At 40.6% G+C, this 27494-nt stretch overlaps 1 protein-coding gene across 2 annotated transcripts in view; it reads right to left on the reverse strand.

The window, feature by feature from the left end:
* Window positions 1–27494, reverse strand: part of SMARCB1 (SWI/SNF related BAF chromatin remodeling complex subunit B1) — a 32276-nt gene that overhangs the window by 2187 nt on the left and 2595 nt on the right. The window contains exons 1-5 of one of the 2 annotated variants that reach the window (XM_014067724.2): window positions 13298–14693; window positions 10545–10674; window positions 10176–10313; window positions 7232–7359; window positions 5769–5935 (exon numbers count right to left, since the gene is read on the reverse strand). In XM_014067724.2, the coding sequence (XP_013923199.1) occupies window positions 5769–5935; window positions 7232–7359; window positions 10176–10313; window positions 10545–10674; window positions 13298–13427 (693 nt within the window). In that variant the 5' untranslated portion in view covers window positions 13428–14693. Of the gene's footprint in view, window positions 1–5768; window positions 5936–7231; window positions 7360–10175; window positions 10314–10544; window positions 10675–13297; window positions 14694–27494 lie in introns of those variants that run through there. The other variant, XM_014067723.2, reaches the window with a different exon arrangement.

Here is a 27494-nt window from a genome sequence, read left to right on the forward strand (position 1 = left end):
TAGGACTTTCAACAGTAAAAGAACCAGCAGTCAAAAAATGCACTGCACTCTTATGGTGATATGGCCGACACCTGACATGCCCAGAGAATTTCCTCTCTGTGATTTGTCATTTTTCCAATTTAACAGAAGGAACAGACTTTCCTTTCACTTGTCTGATTCTCCTGGGTTAGGGAGATCCTAGAATCCTCCGATAAGCAACGGTCTGCAAGTAGCTTCAGAAGCTGTGCTTTGAAGCAGTTGGGGGGGAGGGGAGGCAGGGCTACAATCATTTTCAAAGGAGCAATAAGTCATGCCTTATTTCTTAACTAATTTAGGAGACTATTATCTTTATTAGCTAAAAGAGGCTCTCTTTAGTCACAGCTTTTTTGAAGCTCTGAACCATTTTCGAGACTTTCTTATTGTTAAATGACAAGGAAGAGGGTTGTGGAGGCAGCTAAAATAAGGGTGTGGAGTATTTTTTTTCTTTTTAAATTTGATGGAGAAACATAAGGATAAAAGTTGTGGTTTTACTATTTTTAAAATAATCTGTAGCCCTGGATTGCTTTGCTGTAGGTGATTGAATTTTTCTAATTTTCATGAACTCTGGCCAGGAAAAGGAATAAATAAATAAATAAATGTTTGACTATAGAGGGAGCTACAAAAATGTTTAATCCCGAGCTTGTGTCTGTCATCAGGAAAATCTTTGAAAGCTCCATACAGAAAATCACCTATACCAGAGATAGCATTCAGCCAGTTCTTTCAGGTTCTGGAGTAGTTCAGAGAACCGGCAAATAGGCTTGCCCTGCCTCCACTGTCCCCCAACTGATCTTCTTCTGTTGCCCTGAACAGGAGAACAGAGCTTGAAAGCAGGTTAGTGGGGTGGGGTGGGGGTGGGAAGGGAATGGGGATTTTGCAGTATCCTTCCCCTGCCAAGCCCACAAAGCCACACCCACAGAATCGGTAGTAAAAAAAATTGAATCCCACCACTGCCCATAAACCAGCTAGAGACTAGATACAAATCATACAGATGATATTAAAAACAAGAGATACAATTATTACCCCTTCGTGATAAGTCAATAAATACTGGACAATGCAAATAACTAATTTTGGAATATAAATCATACACTATTCAGATGGTATAAATATAACCTTGCCAGTGCCATAGAAACAAGAATGTCAAGTACATTCACAATTTTTAAAAGGTCAAGTTTGGGATACTAACAAGGTTGAGAATCCTTTGAGAAAAAAAAGATAGACATCTCAGATCTTTTATTCTATGAGGAAGGGTTTCAAGTTCATCTACAATTTTTAACAGAACTTTGGGACTTTTTTAAATGGATATTAAAAGGCTGAGAATTTCTTGAAGAAGAGAAACAATAGATATTTCTGAAAATAAAAACTTTATTCTATGAAGATAAGTTGGAGGAAATTTAATGACTTAATTAGTTAGGATGGATTTTTATAAGTTTGATATATGTTTTGAAAGAAAGCTCTAAGACAGATACCATGGTTTCCCTGAAAACAAGGCAGGGTCTTATTTTCTTTTGACACCCCCCCCCAAAAAATAAGCGCTTGGCCTTATTATCGGGGAGGTCTTATTATTTTGGAAGTGCAGGTGGCAGTAAACGTGGTCACCTCATGAGTGCTGCTGTGTGGCAATTTTTTCGGGGCAGGCTTATTTTCAGGGGAGGGCTTATTTTAGCACATGCGCTCAAAAGCCTGATTGGACTTATTATTCGGGGAGGCCTTATTTTCAGGGAAACAGGGTAGTATTTATAAAATAAGTTTGTAAATGTATGTTTTCTGTCCTTCTATGTAATGCTGAATAATCTCCAAAGTTTGTAAAATATTATTGATCAAATTTAAAAATAACACACAGACTTTAGGGTTAAAAAAATTAAAATAATATAGGGAATTATTTTAATATAAATGACAGTTTATAAAGATTAATTAAACAGAAGCATATACGATTCCCAAACTAGGAGAGGCAGAAATGGTTAAATTGACATTTTTATCCAAAGAGAATATATTTTTGTTTTCATTTGGAAATTGCTTCCAAATATTGTGCTTTCAAAAGAAAAAGTGAAAATGATTTCGCTTTTGCTGATTAGGTAGGTTTGTTGTTATAGAAATGAAGAGTATATATTTTTGTGTAAAAGTAAAAAGTTGAGGTTGTAATGCTGTGCTAAAGAGAGTTGGGAGTCAGTGCCTTTTTCTTTGTTTTTCCCTCTTTCTACCATATTTGCCCTTTTTTTCTCACATACCCAGTTTTCTATTACTTATTAAAATTTATCTTTTTCCGCAAATCTTTATTATGGTCAAAGACCAGCAATTCACATTACTTTTTACAATATGTTAAAAAGTACTGACATTAAAATATAATTAAAAAGTATTGATGTTAAAAGAGGATAATAACATACATGTTCTCAAATTGTTCGGGTCACTCCCTGGTTTACCTGGGTGCAAAGCTGATAAGTATGGGAGTAAATACAATGGTCCAGAAATTGTTAGAGATATGTCCAAGTAATTGGTACAAGATGACAACTATTTTTTTTCTTGTGGACATTGCAGCAACCCAGAACTTTGCCACTGCATACATGGTAGCCGGGTTTGTGTCCTGGAGGAGAAAGCCTAGATAAAAGGTACAGAAGCATTCGGGCCTGCACAAACAGACTGTGTAACAGTTTCTTTCCACAAGCCATTAGCCTCCTCAACACTCTCTAAGTTCTTAGATTTAGAGCTATATGTAGTTCTGTGTTGTAATATAGTGTGTATAGTGTAGTATAGTTCTGTGTGCTCCTCTTTTTCTTTTTACCTATGTTGTCTGATGTAGCACCTTGGTCCTGGGGAAACATTGTTTCGTTTCACTGTGTACTGTACTGTATATTGTTGAAATGACAATAAAACCTACTTGATACTTGATAAAAATTGTCTGCACTCCCTGGCAATCTCTCTAATAAAGGGAGAATATGTGCAGACCTACAAACTCTGTATAGCTCACAGTGTAATAGAACATGTGAGATATCTTCCACTTCTCCTTTACCACATATACAAACCCGTTCTGCTGTTGGTGTTCTCTCATACCTGCCCTGGAGGAGTGCTGAAGGAAGAATGTTAAATCTGGCTCTGAAGAAAGCTATTCTTTGTTTTGGGAAGATCAGGTCATTTAGATATCTTGCTGATTCCCACACACCCTGTTTGATTTTGTCCCTACTGTGGAGAGGCAACCTATTTAGTTCTTCTTGGAACTCCATGTCCTTCATTCTATTTATTACTACTAGCTTTGCTTGATCAAAGCCTAGAGACATTAAGCATACCGGTGAGAGCCCATAAGAGCCCAGCTTGTGATCAATTGCCTGTTTCCAGGGGGAGGGTTGTCAGTCAACACTAGTGGGGACAGTCCCTCAGGAAAAAAATGCATTTTAAGCCAATGAATGATCATCATCTTCCAGGCTCTTACCTGAATTTGAGTCATGCCTATCTCAATTCTTAACTGGGCATTTGGAGTTCCATTGGGAGCAGCTAAGATGGCTCGCAGGAATTTGGTTTATATGGTTTCTAGCAAGTCTTTCTTTGCATGGATTCCCCATATAGAATTTGTGCCAATGTTTTGGCCTCGAAAAGTTTTAACACAGTAGGTACTAACTGACCTCCGCTTGTATAAAAGAAATGTTTAATTGCGTTTGAGGACCTATTGGCTGATTGCAATGTGTGATCCAGGTGTGCCTTCCATGTCCCTTGCGCGTGGAAAACCACCCTAAGGTATCTAAATGTTCTAACCTGTTCCAAACTATATCCTTCTATTTTCCAGGAGTATTGGCTAGGTCTTTTAGAAAAAACTAAAATTTTTGATTTACTAAAGTTAAGGACCAGCTTGTTTTGCCTGCAATAGCCGAGTGTTGCCCTAATTGCTCTCTTCAGTCCTACAGGGGTTTGTGAAATGATAGCGGTATCATCAGCATATAAGAGAATTGGCACTTTGTGTTGTGCTAGGTTAGGAGAATGGAAATCAGGGTTCTGTAAGAGATCAATCAATGGATTAATATAGAAGTTAAAGAGGGAGGGGGACAGGATGCAACCCTGCTGTACCCCTTTTTGTACCTTTACTGGGCCGGTTAAACTCCCTTGGGGATTGCACCTCACTTTCAAGGTGGAATTGGCATACAATTTTTATATGAGGAAGAGGAGATGTTTATCGATAGTGGTGTATTTTAATTTCTCCCAGAGGGTGATCCTGGATATTGAATCAAAGGCCTGCTTAAAATCAAGGAAGGCCACAAAAAGAGAAGTTTTTTTTTTATATGTGTATTTTTGTACTAAATGGTGGAGAAAATTTATCTTTGTATTTTATACTTTGATACACTCATAAAAATGTATTATTAAAAAAAGCACTGCACTGTGGCACTTGGTAGAGTAGGAATGAAAGCCCTGGATTCAGATGCTGGGATGTGTCTGTGCTAATAGCCCTCAATTTACGACCACATTGGCATTAGAATTTGCCCTATTAAGCAAAGCAGGATGTCACATAACCACATTCACAATCCTGGCACTTCCCATTACAACACTCTATGAACATGGAAACTGGACTTTGAAGAAGAGGGACAGAAACAATATTGACGGTTTGGAACTTTGGAACTGCAGAAAATTCCTGAGAATACAATGAACAACCAAGAAAACAAAACAGATTGAACAAATCAATGTGGAGTTTCCAATTGAGGTGCAAATGTTAATGCTCAAGTTACAGGAAGTCCTCAAATTACAAACATTGAAGTTACAGTGGCACTGAAAAAAGTGACTTATGAACAATCCTTGCACCTATGACCATTGCATCGTTCCTAAAAGCATATTATCAAAATTCAGGCATTTGGAAGCCAGCATCTATTTATGATGGTTGCAGTGTCCTGGGTCACATGTTGACCATTTGCAACCTTCCCAATTGGCTTCTGAGAAGCAAAGTGGGGGAAGAAGGATTTTTTTAATGACATGTGATTTGCTTAAACCAAAATCAGTGGGACGCACGTGACCATTGTCTTGCCTAGCAGTGGAAATTCTAGTCCAAATTGTGGTTGTAGGTCAAGGACTTATTTGTATCATATTTTGAACACATTATGTTAAAATTGAGCTCTCTGGAGAATCAAAATATGTTCCTCTACACCTCCACAGTAAGATGGGACAGATGGAAAAAGATAGTAGACCTGACATTGTTAGCAGAACTGCTGTAGAGCAGCATATAGACTGTACAAGGAAAGACTGAGGACAGATGGGAACAAAGCTGTTCTTCATCAGAGGGGCTTCTGAAGTCATATATGGAAGCATAAAAATAGGGAATAGGCTCCATAAGAAGCATGTAGTAAAGCAAAACCAAACAACAGAAACAAAACTAATGAACAATGAATGAATGTGTATGCAGAAAGAAGTATGCTGAATGATTTCATCATACAGATAAAAACAAATGAGTAGAATACAAAACCAATAAACAAATGACTAAGCAGATGAGAGAAAGGGAAAGGCAGAGACCGTGGCTTTTGTCAGAGGTAATGTACTCTCTCAAAAAGAGGGAGGCGAGAAGTTAAATCATTGGTGTACTAATGTGTTGGTGGCAAGAATGGCTTTCAAAGACAGAAAATCACAGAGATGTAATAAATGGTGTGGGGAAAAACTTGCTGCATGTCCTTTTCTCCGGTCTCCAGCCTTTGTTTTGCTTTTTTCTATGCTCTCCATTACTTGACCTTTTCTTCACAAGCCAGAAAGCTTTGCGGGACTTTCCCCGCTGCCTCCCCTCTCCTTGCCTTAATGATGACTCGCTGATCTGACTGGTCCTCCAGGATGCTATCGGTAGGGTACGACTCAATTTGCTGTCGGATTGCAGATGCAATCGCAGGAACAAAAGTGAGGGGATTCAAATCCAAGTCATCACAGAGAATCTCTGAAAACATTTCTGGAGTCATCAGTTTTTCTGATGGAAACGAAAAACTTGTGTTATTAGGAAAATGCCACAGCAACATTTGCTATAAATACTCTAAAGCAGGAGTGAAACGCTCTGATGTCTGCTAACAGTTCGCTTTGTGGGATACACACAAGCACTAAGAAGCCTTTTCCGAGTCTGCAAAATAGAACAGGGGGGGGGGACAGCTCTGCCGCACGATTTACATTCACAGGATTTCCTGCTTTCTAGCAAATATAAATCGTGTGGCATAGCTGATTGTTGCACAGCTGATCATCGGAACTTTTAAAAAACTTTTTTAAAACTTTTTTTTTCTTCTGGTTTAGGCGAATAGGTAGCTAAAAATGCTTTAAAAAGTTTTTTTTTTAAAAAAGATTCCGACAATCGGACAGCACAGTTGGTTGTCGGAACTTTTTAAAAAACTTTTTAGTATTTTTTTACTTCTGTGGCGAATAGGTAGTAAAAATTATTTTAAAAAGCTTTTTAAAAAGATTCTGACGATCAGCTATGACAATCAGCTATGCCATGCAATCCTCAGAACTTTTTTTTTACTTTTTAAAAGCATTTTGTTGTTTAAAAAAAAGCTTTAGAAAGGTTTTTAAAGGCTGTGATGATCAGCACAGCTGGTTGTCACAGCTGATTGTCAGAACCATTTATTTTACTTTTTAAAGGATTTTTTTTACTACCAGTTCGGGCGAATAGGTACTAAAAATGCTTTAACAAGTTTTTTAAAAAGGTTCCGACTAAAGCACTTTTTTCAGGCTATAAGAAAAACTGTTGCAATCGGTTCTCTTTAATCGGTTAACGGAATGACTTAAAATACAGTATACACAATATATTCACAGGAAAAAGGGGACTTTCAAAACACAGTTCTATGAAGCTTTCGTTTCTGACTAACAAAATCAAGACTGTAAACAGGAGTGTAAAAAAGCACCATCTAAGTATTGTGAGTTCAAGCACCTGCTGCAGTTGCCTTATTGAGGACCCTAAATCTCTTTGTACTGCTTTGGATATGGCCAATTTATGTTAATGGTTTAACTCCAAAGCTTTTTCTGAGCATGCTGATTGGTGCATAGTTAATAAGAAAATATTTTCTGGTTTACCAATTTACCTGAAAAGGTCAAAACCCTTTATAAAACTGCTGCATTTTCTGTTCACAGTTAAAAAAACACCACCTGTGTACACCTTCCAATCTGAAGTTAAGAGTAAGCAAGATATATTTTTAGGGAAAAGCCATATTTGTTCATAAATGTTTCCAATGCCTGGAATCAGGATGGTTAGATCATTTGCATATCTTTCTTTACAAACCATTCATATTCCACGTAAAAGCGTCTCTCAGTTTCTGCCCATCGATTTCCATGTCCAGCCGGATTGGGACCAGCACCTCTGGTTGTGACGCATTTTCGTGGATCACTGCTGGGTCATGGTCATCAAAGCTGGGGAAAAATGGTAGCACCGTCATTGTATTAGACACAGGAGAAACCAGGGGCAAGGGACGGCAGATTCAAGGAGCAGGAATTAGGTGAGCTCCAGGGAAGATTCTACCCTTGCAGGAGAAGGAACTGCAAGGCATGCTCATCCTTTCAAAGGGAGAGCAGTTACTTCTCTGGCATATTCTTTCTGTTAATTTTCTTAGTTTATTTAAGATTACAACTACTGTATGTTTGGTAAAACACCATTAGTGCAATTAATCACATACAATTAAGAGTATTTTTCATCAGATATATTAGAGCCCTCCTATTATGATGCCATAAGGAGCTAGCCATAAATGTCCACTCTCTCATTTTTTATTAGACTTTAGAACCATAAGTTATTATTATAAACTGATAACATTTTGTGCCTTACTGACAAGTATTGACGGATTTTTAAATCAACATTTATAGATGGAAATACTCTTTAGTAGTAGGTTATTCTCTTAATTAGAAGGAGTAATATTCTTCTTCTTTTTTTTAAAAGAATTTTTTAATTTTTGGTTAAACAAACACAACACAGAAAAAAATCATCTTTCATTACATATTGTAGTTATAGTTGTTATAGTTATTATTTATTAACAGAAATTCATTCGCTAATTATATCAAATTTCCTCTCATCAAACCAACACATGTATGTACCTTATTATCCTTATCAATTATTTATTTAACATAGCACTCTAGAGATTACTAAATTACTAATCACTAATTACTAAAATTAACTATTTTTTATTAACAACTTTCATATAGCAGCCTGTATCCTTCCAGTAATAATACAGTCTTATTTCTTTTGTCATTTGTGGAATTGATCTATGTATTGCCTTAATAAAATTTTTGTGGACTTCTCTCCGCAGCTTGTTGCTTGTAGCATGACTTAAATAATCTTGATGCCCTCCATCTGCCATTTTAATTAGCTTAGCTTTGATTGTCAATCGTCCTTCTGAGAAATTTTCTTTCCTTAAATCCATTGTTTTTCCTCTTTTCTTCTTCTTCCATGCCTTGAAATCTGGGGTAGAGTTCTTGTCGATCTAATTCCATGTTCCATACTCCCCTTTTCCCACTTTCAACCACATTCATTCCACTGGTAAAGTAATCAGTTGTCTTGTCTTTATAATCATTTTCCCCTTCAATTTTTGGGACTCTGACCCCGTCATTTTTTGCTGTTATAAACTCTATTTTTTCCATCATCTTCTTAATTTGCTCTGTTATTTGTAATAAATTTTGAATTCTGGCCAAGATGTATTGCAAATTTATTGTTTCTTTTGAATATTGTGCCATTTTGCAAGCTGGTAGATACTGCCACTCTGGCTTTCAAGGCTTCTTATATTAAATTAGCTTAAACGCAAGTTCATTTATGATCTTCAAAAAAGAAGGTTCTGTTTCTTTTTCTCTCCCACTGCCAGTAAGACTCTCAAAGTGCACCTGTAAAAACAATTTGTGCCCTTGCTTCTTATCACTTTATATAAACAAGTTGCCAAGCCTCAAGATACAAGGTCAGTGAGATCAAAAGGAAAAGGGAAAGTGCACTGTTTCAAAAACTCAAGCCTCAAGCCTCCAAGTGGCAGTATTGCTTCCCACTCTCTAACGTTATTTCAAAAGAAACAGAGTTCTTAAATGGAATTAATGGAATTAATAGCAAGTAATAAAAGTCCTTGTTGAAATAAAGAAGAAGACTTTAATCCATAGATTAAAAAATAAAAATAAAAATAAAAAATAGAAGAAAAACTGATCCGTTCTCTTTAAAAAGGAAAAAAAAAGTTGCGAGCACTTCAATCCACAAAGTAAAATTACAAAGAAAAAGAAACACACTATCCAAAGCAATCCAATATAGGTTAATTTTGCCGCTTATTTTCTTCTGCTTTCGGATTTAATTTAACTTTTTAAAAAAAATTTGGACAGTCTTTTCCAAAACAATAAAGTTTCCTCACCAGATGGACACACTTTCTCCTTCCGCTTCCCTTCCGTTCTGGAGCCGTCCCAACTTCATCAGCCTGGGACTGGACTTTTTGTTGCCGGCTTGAAGAACTTCTCTTGGATCGATCAGGGACTTTGTGGTGTCCCTGAGATCAGCAAGACATATTCTTCCTGTTCACCATCTCTACGGGACGGTTTAGGTCCGATTGGACCATTCAGCGGCAAAAGTATCGACAGAGGTCTCGAAGCATCAAGACTGCACGTCTGTATTGTCGAGACGTTGGCTCCTCCTTCCAAATAATATTCTTCTTGTTAGTTCTAAAGTTGCTGTAGATACACATGGGCATAACATTTTGCTTCATCCCATTTAAATATATTGTAGTTTCAGCCCAGGTCCTGGGGTGGGGGTGATTTGGGGATACTTTCAGTATGTAACTTTCGCACCTTTTGCTTCAGATCTTGCTTTTCTTTTGTTGCTATAATTTCAAACTCAATAAAAAGTACCTCTTCTCTGCAAACATGGAGTTGAGGCTTTTTTTCCGGTTATTGAACAGAGGCATGCCTGACACATGTAATCATATATGAAATCTAACTTTTATATGTTATTATGAGTTTAAAAGCTAAAGATTTTTGCATTTGAAAAAGCTTAGTCTCTAGTTGATGCAAAAACTTTGCACATCAACAAATCTAGTCTCTCTCCAAAATGAAAGTATTTGGTATTGTTTGTATACCAACATCTCATTTTTTTCTACATAACTACACTTCTTTTTCATGTAAATACCCATTTGTGGGACACTGACATGAGCATTCATGCTTCTGCAGTCCAGTACTTCACTCCCAACCAATTTGCCCCAAATTGTTATGCTCACCAAAGTGGGAACGTTCTCTTCTTGTCTCTGCCCAGGCGGTTTCTGTTAATGGTGGTTGAGCAGGGCACAGCATCCAGATGATGGGAGCTATTGGGAAGAGTTGGAACCCACTGGCTGTTTCTTTTGGCCTTCTGTTCCCTTGAAGAAAAAAACGCTCATGAAGAGGAAAAAGTGCACATTGTTTAAAATATTCTTTCCCAAGTGAGAGTTCACATGCAACACTTACATCTGCCATAAGTTTTATGTGGATTTTGTGATATATATCCAGCAAAGCAAGTTTCACGAGGAAAACAGTTGCACCACCAGCCCCAGAAGATGCAAATGGCCCTCCTTTGCATGTAGCAAGAGGGAAATAAATCAGCTGGTTACCTAAGGTAGGTGGGAGGTTCAGTGCTGATGGAGACGGCTTTGTACTTCTCATCATTTCCATCCAGGATTTCTTCAACTTCAGAAGCTTTTAAGAGAGTCACGCTGGTGGCCAGGGTGGTATACCCATGATCTGGAGCAGGAAAGGGAGACCCAGAAACTGTGGGTTGTGGAACCTGAGAAGCACCAACCTCTCAGACAACTAAAACAATAAAAATAAAGGCTGGCACCCAGGCTGGACTGGCCAGGAAAGCAATGCTAGCCAAAAGTAGGCTCCGGTCAAGTTCTAACCAACCCCCTTCACAAAAGGGAGACAAAAACACGCTCCACAGATGCTCCTGCAAATCACTGTTTGAGCATGGGTGTTATTTATTAGACGGTTGTGTAACTTGCCTATTTCCATGAAATCAATAACAAATTCATTAAACAATTCCATTTAACCAGGAGCAATTAACTGACAGCCAACAAACTGTCTGCACCCCAATGCTCCCGAGAACAGCTAAGTCTTTAACGTAAGATTTTCTAAAAAGGAGGAGATTGAGAGCACCTCAGAAGCCAAGATGAGCTTCCCCAGCATGGATGTAGTAGTTACAGATGGTCCAAATGTAGCAGTGTGAGTAGCCTGAGTAGTGTGAGTAGCTTGGTGTGCCCATGTAACACTTCTACTTTTTGTGCTGTACTGACTTTCTGGGTACCATCATCAGTCCAAAGATGCTGATTATCACTTACAAAGCCCTACATGATGTAGGGCAAGGGTTATCGGTTTCAGCCTGTCCCATACTCTCTAACAGAATGGGAATGCTCCAGGTCTCTTTCCTAAAAATACGTCATCTGATGGGACCTGGGAAACATGGGGAGCAAAGGAGAAAATAAGGGAACTGAAGAAGATAAATAACCTTTTGCCTATCATAATTGCATGCCTGATGCTAATAAAAAAAATCTTTAGTTCCTTGAGAAAGGAACTGACAAGCTTGAGACCAGAACAAAATGTGAAAGCTTGTTGCAAGGATCAGCGCAGACATTATGACTCAAGTGTGGTAAAGATGGCTTAATGTGAGAACTAGGAAAATATAGAGATGTAGCAGGGTTAAAGATTAATAGAGAAAAGACTAAAATGATAACTAAAAATTGAAGGAAGAACAAAATAAAGAATTAGAAAGAATAATAGGACTGCAAGTGACAAAGAAAGTTAAATATCTTGGAATATGGCTAACTGCAAAGTGCTCAACTATAAAAGAAAATAATTATACAAAATTAGTGCAACAAATAAAAAAAGATCTAGAACTATGGGGGAAACCACAACTAACATTATTAGGGAAAATAGCAGCGACAAAAATGAATGTACTACCCAGACTATTATACCTATTTCAAACAATCCCCATAAAATTAGGAATTTTTTTTTTACTGAATTGAATAAGATTATATTAAAATTTATATGGCAAGGGAAGAAAGCCAGGATAAAGTTGAAAGCTCTACAGGATGACAGAAGCAGAGGTGGTATGGGACTCCCAGACTGGGAGCTTTATTACAAAGCAGCAGCACTAACATGGATCAGGGATTGGATAAATTTAAAAAATAAAAGAATACTAACATTAGAGGGCCACGGTTTGCAAATGGGATGGCATTTTTTTCCTATGGGAAGAGGGTAAAAAGAAACAAAAATACTTTCACAGACACTATATTAGAGATGCACTGATGCAGGTCTGGAATAAAATTAGAGAAAAACATTACATGAAAATACCGACATAGCTTTCCACTATGGAAGCCATGACACATCCCAATACACTAGATCTATCGAAAATGTTTAGATATAGTGAAATTTTAGACAGCCAAGGGAATTTGAAAACAAATCCAGAATTAAAGGAGCGAAATATATAAATATAGATTGGTGGCCATATCTCCAACTACAATCGAGATACAAAGTAGATGTAAAAGAATATGGAATATACACAAAATTACAACAAATAGATAAAATTTTAATTGGCCTGGAAAATAAATTCATAACAAAAATTTACAAATATTTATTAGAAGTAACATTAGAAGAAGAAAAAGTTAAAGGTTGCATGATAGCGTGGGCCAAAAACCTTGGTTACAACATAGATCTAGTGGATTGGGAAAGAATTTGGAACACAAATTATAAACTAATACGATCAGCAGCACTTAAAGAAAATATATACAAAATGTTTTATCGTTGGCATTTATCACCAACAAGATTGGCTAAAATGTACCCAAACATTATATAAGAGATGGAAAGAATGCCAACCATTATATAAGAGATGGAAAGAATGCCAACCATTATATAAGAGATGGAAAGAATGCCAAGAATAGAAAGATGGTGAGGGGCTTGGAGGTGAAATTTCATGAAGAATGATATGGAAATATATATCCAACAGAAGAGAACAACAACACAGAAGCTGACTCAATCGTAGTTTTAGCTGGGAAACTATTAGCATTTTAGGCCAAATAGAATTCAAATATGCTGGAGACTTCTGGAAGCCTGACATTCAGACAAACCAGCCTCCACAGACCAGGTAGAGCTAAGGTTAGTCTGGACTACTGCAATGTGCTATATAGAGGTTTCCCCTTGGAGAGTATTTGGAAGCTCCAACTGGTGCACAATGCAGCCACAAGATTAGGAAAGGGCAACCGCTACTTGACCCCTCTACAAGATGCACTGGCAGCCAATGTGTTCCTGGGTGCAATTCCAGGTGCCGGTTGCCATCCTTAAAACCCTTCATGCCCCAGGTCTGGGTTACCTGATGGGTAATCTTTTCCAGTGAATTCTACCTGTCTGATCCAGGCCAGTAGGATGGGCATGTTGTGGGTCCCATTGGTCAGGGAATGCCAGCTGGCAGGGCCAAGGAGGACTGCTTTTTTCTGCCACATTCACCCTCCAGGGATTTAGATGGTCCTGACCCTGTTGGCTTTTTGCAAGGAAATAAGATCTGGTTCTGTGCTCAGGCCTGGGCCTGAATGTTGAAGGTCTCATTTTCTTCATGCTGGCAATCAGTAATATCTTGCTTGGCTTCTCTGTATTCTAATGTTTGTATTTCTGTTGAGAAATTGTTCTAATTTACTTTAAAATTTCTTGCAACCCAGAATCATTTGCTGAGGTGGGCATCCATACAAATTGATTGACTGAATAAATGATTAGAAATTATCAACATATACACAGCATTCAAAAGAGGTAATTAAAAACCCTAGGAAAGAAACAAGAAAAGCTAAAATATAACACACCCAGCAACCAACACCGAGATAAGCAGGGATCAGCACTAGACAATCAGGAAGAAAACAACACTTTAATCAAGAAGCCACCACAAAGAAACCATGCTCCCACCAAAATTGGCAGAGCTCATTTCCACATACAAAGAGGCAGCAAAATCCCACATTCATTCACAACCAGATTCAGAGAGCACCAAGAACTCTCTTTAGCTTAAAGAAAAGACTAATGGGAGACATGGCAATAGTCTTCCATGGCTGGAGGGCTTTGCCATGAGAAATAGGGTACAGATTTATTCTCCATAATGGCCAAGAGTAAGATTAGATTCAATTATTAGAAGCTTTACAGAAGAGGATCCAAACTCAAAATAAGCAGGGACTTCCTTAGAACTATGAATTAGTCTTTTTCCTGGAATAAGAACCCCATTTATTGGAGGTTTTCAAGCAAAGGCTGGAGAGCCATCGGTCTGTGATAGTATGAGGATCTGGCTGTAGGCAGGAAGGTGAACTAGACCACCTTCAAAGTGGCTTCCAACCCTATGGTTTTACTACATTATAATACCCACTGAACTAAAAATAGCAACATCAATTGAGTCACACTTTATATCGAATCTCCAACTACAATCGAAATACAAAGAAGATGTAAAAGAAATATGGAATATACACAGAATTACAACAAATAGATAAAATTTTAATTGGCCTGGAAAATAAATTCATAACAAAAATTTACAAATATTTATTAGAAGTAACATTAGAAGAAGAAAAAGTTAAAGGTTGCATGATAGCGTGGGCCAAAAACCTTGGTTACAACATAGATCTAGTGGATTGGGAAAGAATTTGGAACACAAATTATAAACTAATACGATCAGCAGCACTTAAAGAAAATATATACAAAATGTTTTATCGTTGGCATTTATCACCAACAAGATTGGCTAAAATGTACCCAAACATGAAGCCGACCTGCTGGAAGTGTAAAAAAATACAAGGGACTTATTATCACATATGGTGGACCTGCCGGAAACACAAAAATATTGGATAAAAATTTGGAAATGGGTGTAAGAAATTACAGGAGAACAGATAAAATACAAACCCAAAATCTTTTTACTGGAAATAATCAAAGGGAAATATACAAATAAAATTAAGTACATATTAACACATCTGCTAACTACAGCTAGAATAGAATTTGCCCAATGCTGAAAACAAAATAATACCCCCTCGGATGAATTAGTGATTAAAAAAAACTTTGGATTGTGCAGAGATGGACAAATTAACACTGAAATTAAAAGATAAAGAAGAGTCAGAATATTATGAAATTTGGAACAATTGGTACAAATGGCTGCAAAACAAGAATAAAATTAATTAAGCCAAAAACAATATATATAAATATATATAGAGAACTGTGTATAAAGGTGTGTAAATATAGAAGCGAAATATTATATACATGTACAGGTATGATGACATAACAATGTTGATGTAATGACTGTAAGGTGTTGTAGGAGGGAAAAAAATAATAAAATCTGCTAATAAAAAAAAATACCCACTGAACTAAAAATAGCAACATCAATTGAGTCACACTGTGGCTCAAGTACAGAGGTACCTTGTGGTAATCATTCTGGAAGATGTGCTGAATACTAAAACCGTTTTTCTGAAAAAAATCACATGACCTGTTATTTTGACCAAAAGAAATAGTGAGTCAGGAGGCAGTTAAGTTCAGCAAGTTCTTCCTTGCATATTGGCTACTGGCAAAAAGACAAATGCCTGGACAATATATCTGCTTCAAAACGTCCTGAATACCAAATTCGATGAGTTTTGAAGCAATCAAGTGCTGAAGTATGACTGTATACTAAAAGACATCTAACTGGCTTAAATGTTGCATTCAAACTGATTCTGGGTCCTGTACTCTCCAATACATTCATTATATAGCAATGGCACTTTATGTACTGCTCCACAGTGCTTTACAGCACTCTCTGAATCAGGATGTTGCCCAAGATATTGCCCTGAACAATCTGGGTCCTCATTCTGCCAAGCTCAGAAGGATGGAAGGCTGAGTTAACCTTGACCCCATCAGGATCAGACTCTTAGCACCAGGCAGTTTGCTTGCAATGTTGCATTCTAACCATTGTGCCACCAGGGCTCATAGCATAGAACAACTTGAATGAAGAAATAAAGGAAATTATCAAACTGGCAAATAATAATTTCAATCTTCCAAAGTCTCTTCCAGCCCTATGATTATATATGTAGCTTAGGGTTGAACAATGGAATCCTTGGCCTCCTTGGATATTAAACATAAAGTAGGGTTCAAGAAGTCATAAATGAAATTTTAAATGATCCTGGCAAATTAATCAGTTGAAAGAAATATACTTTAATAGAGACAAGCACAAGTTCTTCAAACAGAAAACAAATGTCACTGCATAGGTATCAGATGGAGTGTAGCTGCTTTGTTAACAATGCTTGCCAAAAAGGCTTTGGGGTATTGACTAAAACAAATTTCAATATAATGTAGCTATCCTGGGAGATCATAAAATGTTCAATGGATGTTGAAGCAAAGACGGGAAGATGAGGAATGCGAGGGGGACTCCGCCCCCAGCGGATAGCCTCCGGAGTCATCGCCGGCCGCACAGAGCCTCGCCGCTGCTCCACGCCATAAAAAACATAGGTGCGCATGCACACCCCGTACAATTACAGTCTCAGAGACTTCGTAACGGCGGGAACTTGTTCTCACTCGCCCGGGCTTCTGCAGAAGCTTCCTTCCGAAGCCCTCCGAAGAAGGGCCAGTTGGGAGAGGGGTTTGGTCCTGTTGTGGGCTGTAATTGCGTGGGGCGTGCTTTTTGGTATTTTTTGGTATTTATTAGGATTTATATGCCGCCCTTTTCCCTGAGGGGACTCAGGGCGGCTTACAACGACAAGGGAGGGGAGGTGCAAGGTCAAAAACAAAACAATATGTGAACAACAGAAAAGTAATAAAAACCCAACTTTCATTCAACAGTCAAACACTCGGGCGGGTAATTAGGAACCTATCCCCAGGCCTGCTGGGAGAGCCAGATCTTAAGGGCTGCGCGGAAGGTCTGGATAGTGGTGAGGGTGCGGATCTCCATGGGGAGCTCGTTCCATAGGGTCGGAGCAGCAACAGAAAAGGCTCTCCTCCGCGTGGTCGCCAGTCGGTATTGACTGGCAGATGGAATTCGGAGGAGGCCCAGTCTGTGAGATCTAATTGGTCGATTTAGGGAGGTAATCGGCAGAAGGCGGTCTCTCAAGTACCCAGATCCACTACCATGGAGTGCTTTAAAGATGGTCATCAGTATCCTGAAGCGCACCCGGAGACCAACAGGCAGCCAGTGCAGCTCGCGGAGGACAGGTGTAACGTGGGCGAACCGAGGTGCGCCCACTATCACTCGCGCGGCTGCATTTTGGACTAGCTGTAGTCGCCGGATGCACTTCAGGGGCAACCCCATGTAGAGCCCATTGCAGTATTCCAGTCTAGAGATCACAAGGGCTCGAGTGACTGTTGTGAGGGCCCCCCGATCTAGGTAGGGCCGCAACTGGCGGACCAGGCGAACCTGGGCAAATGCCCCCCTGGTCACAGCCGACAGCTGGTGATCAAAAGTCAGCTGTGGATCCAGGAGGACTCCTAAGTTGCGGACCCTATCTGAGGGGTGTAGAATTTGACCCCCCAGCCTAAGCGTTGGTGTATTAGCCAAATTATTGGGGGGGAAACACAACAGCCACTCGGTCTTATCCGGGTTGAGCACCAGTTTGTTAGCACTCATCCAGTCCTTAACGGCCTCCAGACCCCGGTTCATCACGTCCACCGCTTCATTGAGTTGGCACGGGGCGGACAGATACAATTGTGTATCGTCCGCATATTGATGGTATTTTATCCCGTGCCTCCGAATGATCTCGCCCAGCGGTTTCATGTATATGTTAAATAGTAGGGGGGATAGGACCGAACCCTGAGGTACTCCACATGTTAGGGGCCTCAGGGACGATCTCTGCCCCCCCACTAACACCGACTGCGACCTGTCCGAGAGGTAGGAGGAGAACCACCGCAAAACAGTGCCTCCCACTCCCACCTCCCGCAGTCGTCGCAGAAGGATACCATGGTCGATGGTATCGAAAGCCGCTGAGAGGTCAAGGAGAACCAGGATGGACGCATAGCCTCCATCTCTGGCCCTCCAGAGATCATCGGTCAATGCGACCAAAGCGGTTTCTGTGCTGTAACCGGGTCTGAAGCCGGACTGGAAGGGGTCAAGATAGCTAGCTTCCTCCAAGGCCCGTCGAAGCTGAAAGGCCACCACCTTCTCAACAACCTTCCCGATAAAGGGAAGGTTGGAGACAGGACGAAAGTTGTTTAAGATGGCTGGATCTAACGATGGTTTCTTTAGGAGGGGTCTCACCACCGCCGTTTTGAGTACGGCGGGGAAGTGCCCCTCCCGAAGGGAGGCGGTGACAACCGCCTGGATCCAGCCATGTGTCACCTCCCTGCTGTTAGCCACCAGCCAGGAGGGACACGGGTCCAGAATACAAGTGGAAGTACAAGTGCTTGCGCCTATGTTTTCCGCGGCCGGAAGACAAGGAATGTGAGGTGCTGCAGTGGTGGCAGAAGAGCCACACTCAAGGGGCTAAAGAGCTGCATGTGGCTCGCGAGCCGTGGTTTGCCAACCACTGGTCTAGACCTAAGAACCTGTATACATTTACAGTCATGCATACTGAAGAAAAAATAACTCTACAAGCAGAAGAGGAACAAAGAGGGTCAATGCGGAGGAGATTCTAACAAAGGAGGAAGAACATTCCCCAGAACTATGGCTCACCAACAGCAAACGAAGATGGCGGAGACGGAGAGGTAAAAGGGCAGGAATTTTAAATAGACTAACGAATAGGGGAAATGAAAAAACCGCACTCCCTTCAATCTTTCTGACTAATTTACGTTCACTTGCTAAGTTAACGTAAATAAAATACTCCTTTAAATAGATGCAATTCTGATTTTTACAACGCATCTGTCCTATGCTTTATTGAATCCTGGCCAAACAAAGAAATTGAGCATGCATATACCAGGGTTTCAGATACTTAGAGCAGACAGGATTGCAAAATCTCAGGTAAAAAAAGGGAGGCAGCTTATGTATATATATCAACAATTGGTCTCAGGATATCACTATTTCAGAATTGCAGGGTTTTATGTGTGTGGCAACCAGGGACGTGCAGTCACTAGAGGCAGGGCCTCACCAGTCTCCTCAGGAAAAGGAAAGAATTTTAAAGATTTTTTTAAAAAATAATTAAAGCCAAGGTAGTTGCTACCAGACTCCAAGTCACAGTGGCTTGGAGTCTGTTTAGTGTTAACTATAGGAGGAGGCGAGAGAACTAGGGGCCTCCTTTGCGTAAGGAATTTTTCGCCTTTTAAAAGTTAAGCAAGGGTTAAAAAGCGAAAAATTTCGTATGCAAAGAGGCACTGATTCTCCCACCTCCTGATCTGGGAGCAGCGAATCATGCCTTGCACTTGAGCGACTGTGCAATCTAGCAGCAGGAGCCTTGCTTGTAAAATGCTCCTGTGTGAGCAAGTTCAACTCTCCAGCAGAACCATCAGAAGACTTAGAGGTCTCTTATTTCCCCATTAACCTGCAATATCTTTAACTAGCTAACATTTAATATACATTTAAATTTGTACTGAAATATTTGTTTTACAAGTTTTTTTATATATTAGTATCTATTTAGTTTAAATTAATATTTGCAGAGAATGATTCTCAAAGTATTCATACAGCTATGGCTATGGAAAATGATGTTAGAATGTATTCCAAATAATTGTCCGGCGGGGCACTTTGGGTCTGCAGCAAAGGCGCTTGGCGGCTCCCACAATGCAAAGTGCCCCACCAGGCACTTTGCATCGCAGGAGCCGCCAAGTCCCGGGTCTGTAGCAAAGGCGCTTGGCGGATCCTGCGATGCAAAGTGCCCCGCCGCAGCCAACATTCATGACGACACCGATGCCGCCAGCGTGAATGTCGGCCTCGGCAGCGGCGGGGCACTTTGCATCGCGGGAACTTCATCGGGCGCCGCTGCCGCTTCCTCCGCTGCCGCCACTTTCCCCTCTGCCCTGGCCGCGCCTTATGCCGCATTCGAAGTGCTGCCCTTTCGGAAAGCCCCGCCGGAGCCCCAGCACTGTGTCCGCTATAGAGCGGGACACGTCCCACCTGTATGATGGACACAGTGGCGGGGCTTCAGTGGGGCTTTTGGAAAGCCGTGCCAGGGCTTTGCCTCACCAGCCATAAAGCTCACCGCACGTCACTGGTGGCAACCATTTTGTGGAAAATGAGCCTTAAACATTTGAAAAATTGTACTGGTTACCCCACTGTATGTAGAAGGGAAAAATTTGGTATGTGAGCCTACCAACAAACAGTGCCTGCAAGAAAAAACTGGAGTCAACTGGGCCATACTGGAGGCTCCGAATATCACATAGAACATTGTCACACTAAGTTTCACCATAAAAATGAGAATTACAAAGTTTAATATAAATTTTTTTGGGGAAAAAAAACACTGAATTCAACTTATTTACTCGAATTTGTTTTTGTGACTATAAAATGCTTGTAAATTACTATTTGAAGGTTTAGCATTAAATGTAAGAATGTAAATGCATGTCTTAATACTGAAAATTACTATTTAATCTCAGTATTGCATAATGGTTTCTTCAAAATGATGCAGTAATAATCATTATCAACTTTAGGCATCCATTTGAGCATACTTTCTATGTCATCTTGTTTTGCTTTCTTGTGTGTATATTTGTAACTCTGTCTTAGGAACAGGCAATGTAACAGATATGGCAGGCGATGTTGGCAAAGCAGGTTTCCCACAAACAATCCTTGTCTTCTTTTCAAAGGCACGGATGGTGACCTTGTCCCAATCTTTCACAGTGAAGGTTGTCTTGAACCTTACTGCTGAATGGATCTGGGTGAACGTTAGTTGTGATACTTTAGCATATGACATTACAGCACATTACTCTACTGAAACTGTTTGAACCCATGGAGTAATTTTTAAAATGTGCAAACTTTATCTGGATGATTTTGAATGGCTGGCGTCGCTTGGCTTTTTTCAGCAATCTTAGAAAAGAAACTGGTGAAAAGAATTCTGCTGGTAGCATAGCACGCTCATGCTATGCATATTATCCACTTCTTGAATGAAAGAGTAGCCTGGTATAGAAAACTTCATTTCAATGCTTTCAATGTTTGGGTGATTGGGTGACCTTCCTTACTAAAGGCTTATGCCTTAAGCTAATATGCTGGGACATACATATATACACACAGCCATTCTTATATATCTATAGATTACATAGTTCTAACTGCAGTGCCCTGAAACATGTATATTCAAGTGTGACTCATAGCCACAATTATTACTAGGATCAAAATGCAGGGTTCTGGGCCTGCATTATAAGAGTGTTAGTGAATGGAATAGACTTAAAGCACAGAATACTCACTCATTTCCAATTAAAAGTTCCATATCCAATTGGTCATCTGGGTTTTTGGAACATACTCGGATCCATTTGGTTCTTATAAGTCTGAACTTGCTTCCATATCGTGGAAAAGAGACATTATTTCGGTATTCATGTGTGCAGAAACAGAGGCAATGCTAGGTGCTGCAGGCTCCATCCTTGCTCCGTCACATGGGAGCAGCCAAGCACTACAATTGGCGGCTGCAAATAAAACTCTGTAGTTCTGAGTTTTTGTGCAATAGTGCAAATAGAACCTTGTAATTTTGCTATTTGTGGCAAATTTATTTAGAAATTTTATGAAATAAGTTGTTAAAAAATTAAGTCATGGTATATAGAACCTTGTCACACTTTTAACTCATTTTGACGAAAATGTCACATAGAACCCCGTAATTCTGAGGCAGCGATATAACTATAATACATAAATTATATGTTGAAAACTTAGAATCTTTACTTATCAACTGCAACTTTTTTTATTCTCCAAGAGTATTTTCCTTTTTTCTCCTATTCTCCTAATTGCTGTGTATGTTTCTCCACAAGCTTGTGTAAACAAGGCATTACAAACTCTAGCTCAGCGATGGCGAACCTTTTTTGGCTCGTGTGCCATAAGAGGGAGAGCACGCATGAGACGCACTCCCCCCATTTTTTGCATGCTTTTTTCGCCCTCCCCAGGCTCCAGAGGCTTTATAGGAGCATGGGGAGGGCGAACCCCCCCCCCAAGGCCCTCCAGAGGCTTCAGGGACCTTCAGGAGGCTTAAACTGACCCTACGAGCAAACCGGAAGTGCGTTCCCGAACTTCCTGTTTGCCCAAAGGGCCAGTTTTTTGCGCTCCAGAAGCTTCAGGGAAGCTCCTGAAGCCTCCCGGGGGAGCGCGGGGGGGGGGGGGGGGGGGCTTTTCACCCTTCCTAGGCTCCCATAAAGAAAAAAAAACTTCAATCAATCAATTCCAAATTCGCAAGATCCCCCCCAAGTTGTAATTGATTAAAGTTTTTTACTCCCACAAACTTTGTTTCCCTGCACATAATGGCAAGAAACGCGATGGAGCAATCAGGTAGGCAAAGAAATGCTTGGGAGAAGCGAGGACCTGGGCGATGGTGGGTGGGGCAGGCTCCATGGTGTGGCGCTGAAGTGGAGAAAGGGCAACAGAGCAGCCACCTTGAGGGAAAGAAGCCCCTTTTCTTCTTTCCTTGCCGCTATCTTTCCCTCTTGCAGGCTGCTCCCTTCCTCATTTCCCTTTGGATTGCAGCGACCAGGCAAGATCCCCTTTAATAGGGCGGGGGAAGGGGAGAACAGAGCAGCCAGTAAGAGGGGGAAAAAACCCTTCTTTCCTTGGTGCTTGTCTTTCCCCTGTGCCGGCAGCCCCTTTGTTTGTCTATTGACTGTAGTGCCCAGGATTCTCTTTGATAGGTTGAGGGGGGGGGGAGGATTTAGCAACTAGGCTCACACTAGCCGGAGTAAAAAGGGCCCAATCCTTACACAGGATAATGATAAGGGAAGCACACTTGAGCATCCCCCACCTACCTCACCCCGGTCTCATTTGTGGCAGAGCAACCTCTCCCCTCACTGTGTGTTAGCCAAGGGGAAACAGCCAGAGCAGGGAGTGGTGGGGAAGCCTTGCACAAAAATGTGCGGTCCGCTGAGGTGAGGAGGGGCATTAAGTTATGTGGGTGGGCACTTGAGTGTGTGTGTGTGATAGTGCGTACGTGCGTGCTTTTGGCACCTGAGGCGAAAAAGGTTCACCACCACTGTTCTAGGTGATTTCAACAAAGGTAACTTTGTAACTAAGGAAAGAGCTTCCAAAACAAGGGAGATCACAGCAGCAAAAAGAAGCTATTCTGAAAAGCTAAGGAATCAGTTTTCAACAAATGAACCAGCAAATGTGGAAAACTCTTTAAAATGTCACCGGTTACAGCAAACCTCCTTCACAGGCTGAAGGAAATTAACAACAGGCAGATGAACTGAACATGTTTTACTGCAGGTTTGAAAGGAAACTACAGCCACCTACCTCTACAACCCTCATCCCAGACACACCAACAACAGCCAAACCTCCTACAACTGACCCCATCCCATTGGGTTCACATTGGTGATCACAGAAAAGGAAGACCTATTTCACAGACAGAAGCCAGGAAAAGTACCAGGCTCAGACAAGATAACTCCTTCTTGCTTGTCTGTGCTGACCAATTGGCCCCCATCTTCACCCAAATCTTCAATAAATCACTAGAGATGTGTTCCTTCTTGCTTCAAACACTCTATCATCATCCCAGTGCTTAAGAAGCCCTCCATCAAGAAACTGAATGACTATAGACCAGTTGCTCTAACATTTGTAGTTATTCAAAACCTTTGAAAGGCTAGTGATGTCCCACTTGAAAACCATCACGGATCTGCTGTTGGACCCCCTGCAATTTGCATACCGAGCAAAAAGATCGACAGATAATGCTGTTAATATTAAAAGAGAATTTGACAACTAGACAGATTCTTTGGGTATTAAAAGTTTCTTTACCATGTGGAATGGGAAAAAGGAATGATTACCCTTAAGATTAGTTGTTTGCCGAGGTGGCGCAGTGGTTAAATGCAGCACTGCGGGCTACTTCAGCTGACTGCAGTTCTGCAGTTCGGCTGTTCAAATCTCACCGGCTCAGGGTTGACTCAGCCTTCCATCCTTCCGAGGTGGGTAAAATGAGGACCCAGATTGTTGTTGGGGGCAATATGCTGACTCTGTAAACCGCTTAGAGAGGGCTGAAAGCCCTATGAAGCGGTATATAAGTCTAACTGCTATTGCTACTGCTATTGCTTCACCTAACTAAAACAAATGAAACAGGATATTTGTACCAATACCCCCTGTGGGGAGGTAAATGAGTAATGAATGTCATGTCTCTGTTTTGGGAGATTGTGTAGAGGTCTACATGACACAGGAAAGGGATCTACGTGACAGAGGAAGGCCAGGTACTTTGGGATGATCAATAAGTTGTCTAAGAGTATAAAAGACTGTAAACAACTGCCATTCGGGGTTCAGGTTTTGCTCCTGAACCTTTGCGCAAATAAACCTTTCCCTTTGACAAAGAGCTGGTCTTGTCTCATTTTCTGCAACAATATGGCTCTGCACTATATCCTACAACACTTTGAATCTCCAAAGACCTACGCAAGGGTCCTCTTTGTAGACTTTAGTTCAGCATTCAATACCATCATACAGGACATTCTTCTAACTAAACTAAATCAGTTAGCAGTACCTGAACACACTTGTGTGTTGCCAGGATTGTGTGCTCTCTCCACTTCTTCATTCAATATACCAATGACTGCATCTCAAACAATCGATCTGTTAAACTACTTAAGTCTGCAGATGATACAACAGTGATTGGTCTCATTCGAGACGATGAATCGGCATACAGACGGGAGGTTGAACAATTAGCCTCGTGGTGCAACCGGAACAATCTGGAACTGAACACACTCAAAATTGTAGAAATGGTGGTAGACTTTAGAAGAAACCCTCCCATACTACAATACTAAACAACACAATATCAACAGTAGAGACCTTCAAATTTCTAGGTTCTATCATATCTCAAGACCTAAAATGGACACCTAACATCAAAAACATCATCAAAAAAGCACAACAAAGAATGTTCTTTCTGCACCAACTTAGGAAGCTCAAATTGCCCAAGGAGCTTCTGATAGAGTTCTACAGAGGAATCATTGAGTCTGTCATCTGCACCTCCATAACTGCCTGGTTTTGCTCTGCAACCCAACAAGACAGACAAAACTTCAGAAGATAATCAGAACTGCAGAAAAAACCAATTACTGCCAACCTGCCTTCCTTTGAGGACCTGTACACTGCACGAGTCAAAAAGAGGGCTGTGAAAATATTTACAGACCCCCTCAGATCCTGGACATAAATTGTTTCAACTCTTATCCTCAAAATGACGCTATAGAGCACTGCAGACCAAGACAACTAGACACAAGAACAGATTTTCTCCAAACACCATCACTCTGCTAAACAAATAATTCTCTCATCACTTGACTATTCACTAAGGCTACATTACTATTACTATTAGTCTTCTCATTGTTCCTATCACCCTTCTCCTCCCACTTATGACTTCAGGACTATAACTTTGTTGCTTGTATCCTTACATTTATATTGATATTGTCTCCTGATTACCGTATTGTGAGTATAAGACGCACCAAGGTTTTGAAGAAGCAAATTAAAAAAAAAAGTTTTTGCAATCTGCAAACCTCCCAAAAACAGCCTGTTTTTCGCAAAAACTGGCCCATTTTTTAAAAAAAGGCACGAATAGCCTTTAGGAGGCTTGTAGAGTGCTCCTGTGGGGTGGGAGCAAAAAAAATGGCCCATTTTTCATGAAAATGGGTCTGATTATTGTCAAAAAAAGGGCATGGCTAGCCTTTAGGAGGCTTATAGAATGCTCAGGGGGGGGGGGGGGATAAGCAAAAACAGCCTGTTTTTTGCTCATTTCTGCCCTCCCCAACTCCCAGGAGCTTTCTGAAAGCTTCCTAAAAGCTATGCACAGCCTTTTTGGTGAAGAGGGCAGGGTTTCGGGAGACAAAAAATGCTGTATTCAGTGTATAAGACGCACCCAGATTTTCAGCCTCTTTTTTGAGGGAAAAAGATGCGTTTTATACTCCGAAAAATACGGTACTTAATTGAACCCTATGACTATCATTAATGTTACTGTCAGGCCTGCATTTATATTCCTTTTAGAATTTTGTCCTGCCACACTTTCTCTTATTTCATTATGCTGTTTCTTTAAGTATAGTCAATGGGAGGGGGGGATTAGAAGGAGTAGGATTTTGGAATGTATTGTTTTTCATTCTTTGCTAGAAGCCAAGATCATCCTTTGTCTCCACACTAGTACACCTGAACGGAAGAAGCTGGGCATGGACGCCAGCGTGGAAGGAGGAGATTGGACCATGTGATGGATTGTGGGTGCAGGGACAAGATCATGAACTTTTAACTGGGTGGGATTCTGATGTAACTTCCAGAGCTGGGATCCCACAGCTATGTGCCAACATGCCTGCTTTATTAAATTGGAACTTTAAGCATAGTTTTGCCTTCGATTCTGATTTGATTCTACATGGTATTTGGAACGCTGACAGTTACATTGATGAATATATCTTGTTTTTTTATGTACACTGAGAGCATATACACCAAAGATGAATTCCTTGTGTGTCCAATCACACTTCGCCAATGAAGCATTCCATCTCATCCCATCCCATCCTATAATTAAAAAATGCAAAGCAACTTCCCTACAATGCAAGATTCTATTTGGAGCATTTGGTTAATTTAAAAAGGATACATTCAGTGTGGTGGATACCATGGAGGAAGATTAATCAGGGACTTCATATTAGTGGTAGCATTAGGAGGAGGATGCTGGGGTACCTCCTTTGGGAGGAACTACCATCTGGGGCTCCTAGAGAGGCTTGGGGGCTGCCAACCCAACCTCCCATAAGAGAAACTGCATAAGAACTTTATTCAGATGAGCCTAAACACACTGCAGCAACCCAGAACAGCAGAAAAAGGGCATCTGTAATAACATATTCCAACAAAATGGATATCTATGTAACTTTTATCAAAAAGTCCCTGACCACTCAAACCAAATACAGCATAACCAATGCCTATGGAGATTGTCAGTCATCCAGGTCATAGCTGTCCCAAAGATGTTTTTTCAACCTGGACTTTGTTTTTCTCTGAAGCTGTTTTGCTTTCTCATCCAAGAAGCTTCTTCAGCTGCCCATTTGAAAAAGCATCTTTGGAGCACAACCAACACAAATCCTAAAAAGAAATACACTGCCATGCATCAAAAAATATCTCAGAAACCACTAACAGACTACAACCACATGGAATCAGCATAGCACACAAGCCAGCTAGAGCCCTTCAAAACATCCTAAACAGACCAAAAGAACAATAAACAACCCCAGAAAAAAAGGAGTCATCTACAATAGGGATCTCAGACCCCTGGTCCGCAGCATGCCAGAAACTGAGAAATGCAAACTAGCGAAGCCTCATCCATGGGATGCAGGCAGCACATGACACACGCCCCCTTTTCTCTCCACAGAACAGGTCCATGTTGGAAGGGGGCACTGATCTACAACATACAATGTAGACTGCAATAACCACAAGTACAGGGGTCAGTAACCCGTGGCTCTGAAGCTTCATGGAGCCCTCTGCTGCGGCTCCATCGCTCAAAATATGCGTCACAACCGCCAATGCGTGATACCCACAAGCACACAATTTATTGAGCTTTTCAATCTCCGGTAGG

This window comes from Thamnophis sirtalis, unplaced genomic scaffold (genome assembly GCF_051295495.1).
Source record: "Thamnophis sirtalis isolate CommonGarterSnake01/CBP01778 unplaced genomic scaffold, rThaSir2_p1.2 scaffold_2, whole genome shotgun sequence".
Classification (NCBI taxonomy): domain Eukaryota; kingdom Metazoa; phylum Chordata; class Lepidosauria; order Squamata; family Natricidae; genus Thamnophis; species Thamnophis sirtalis.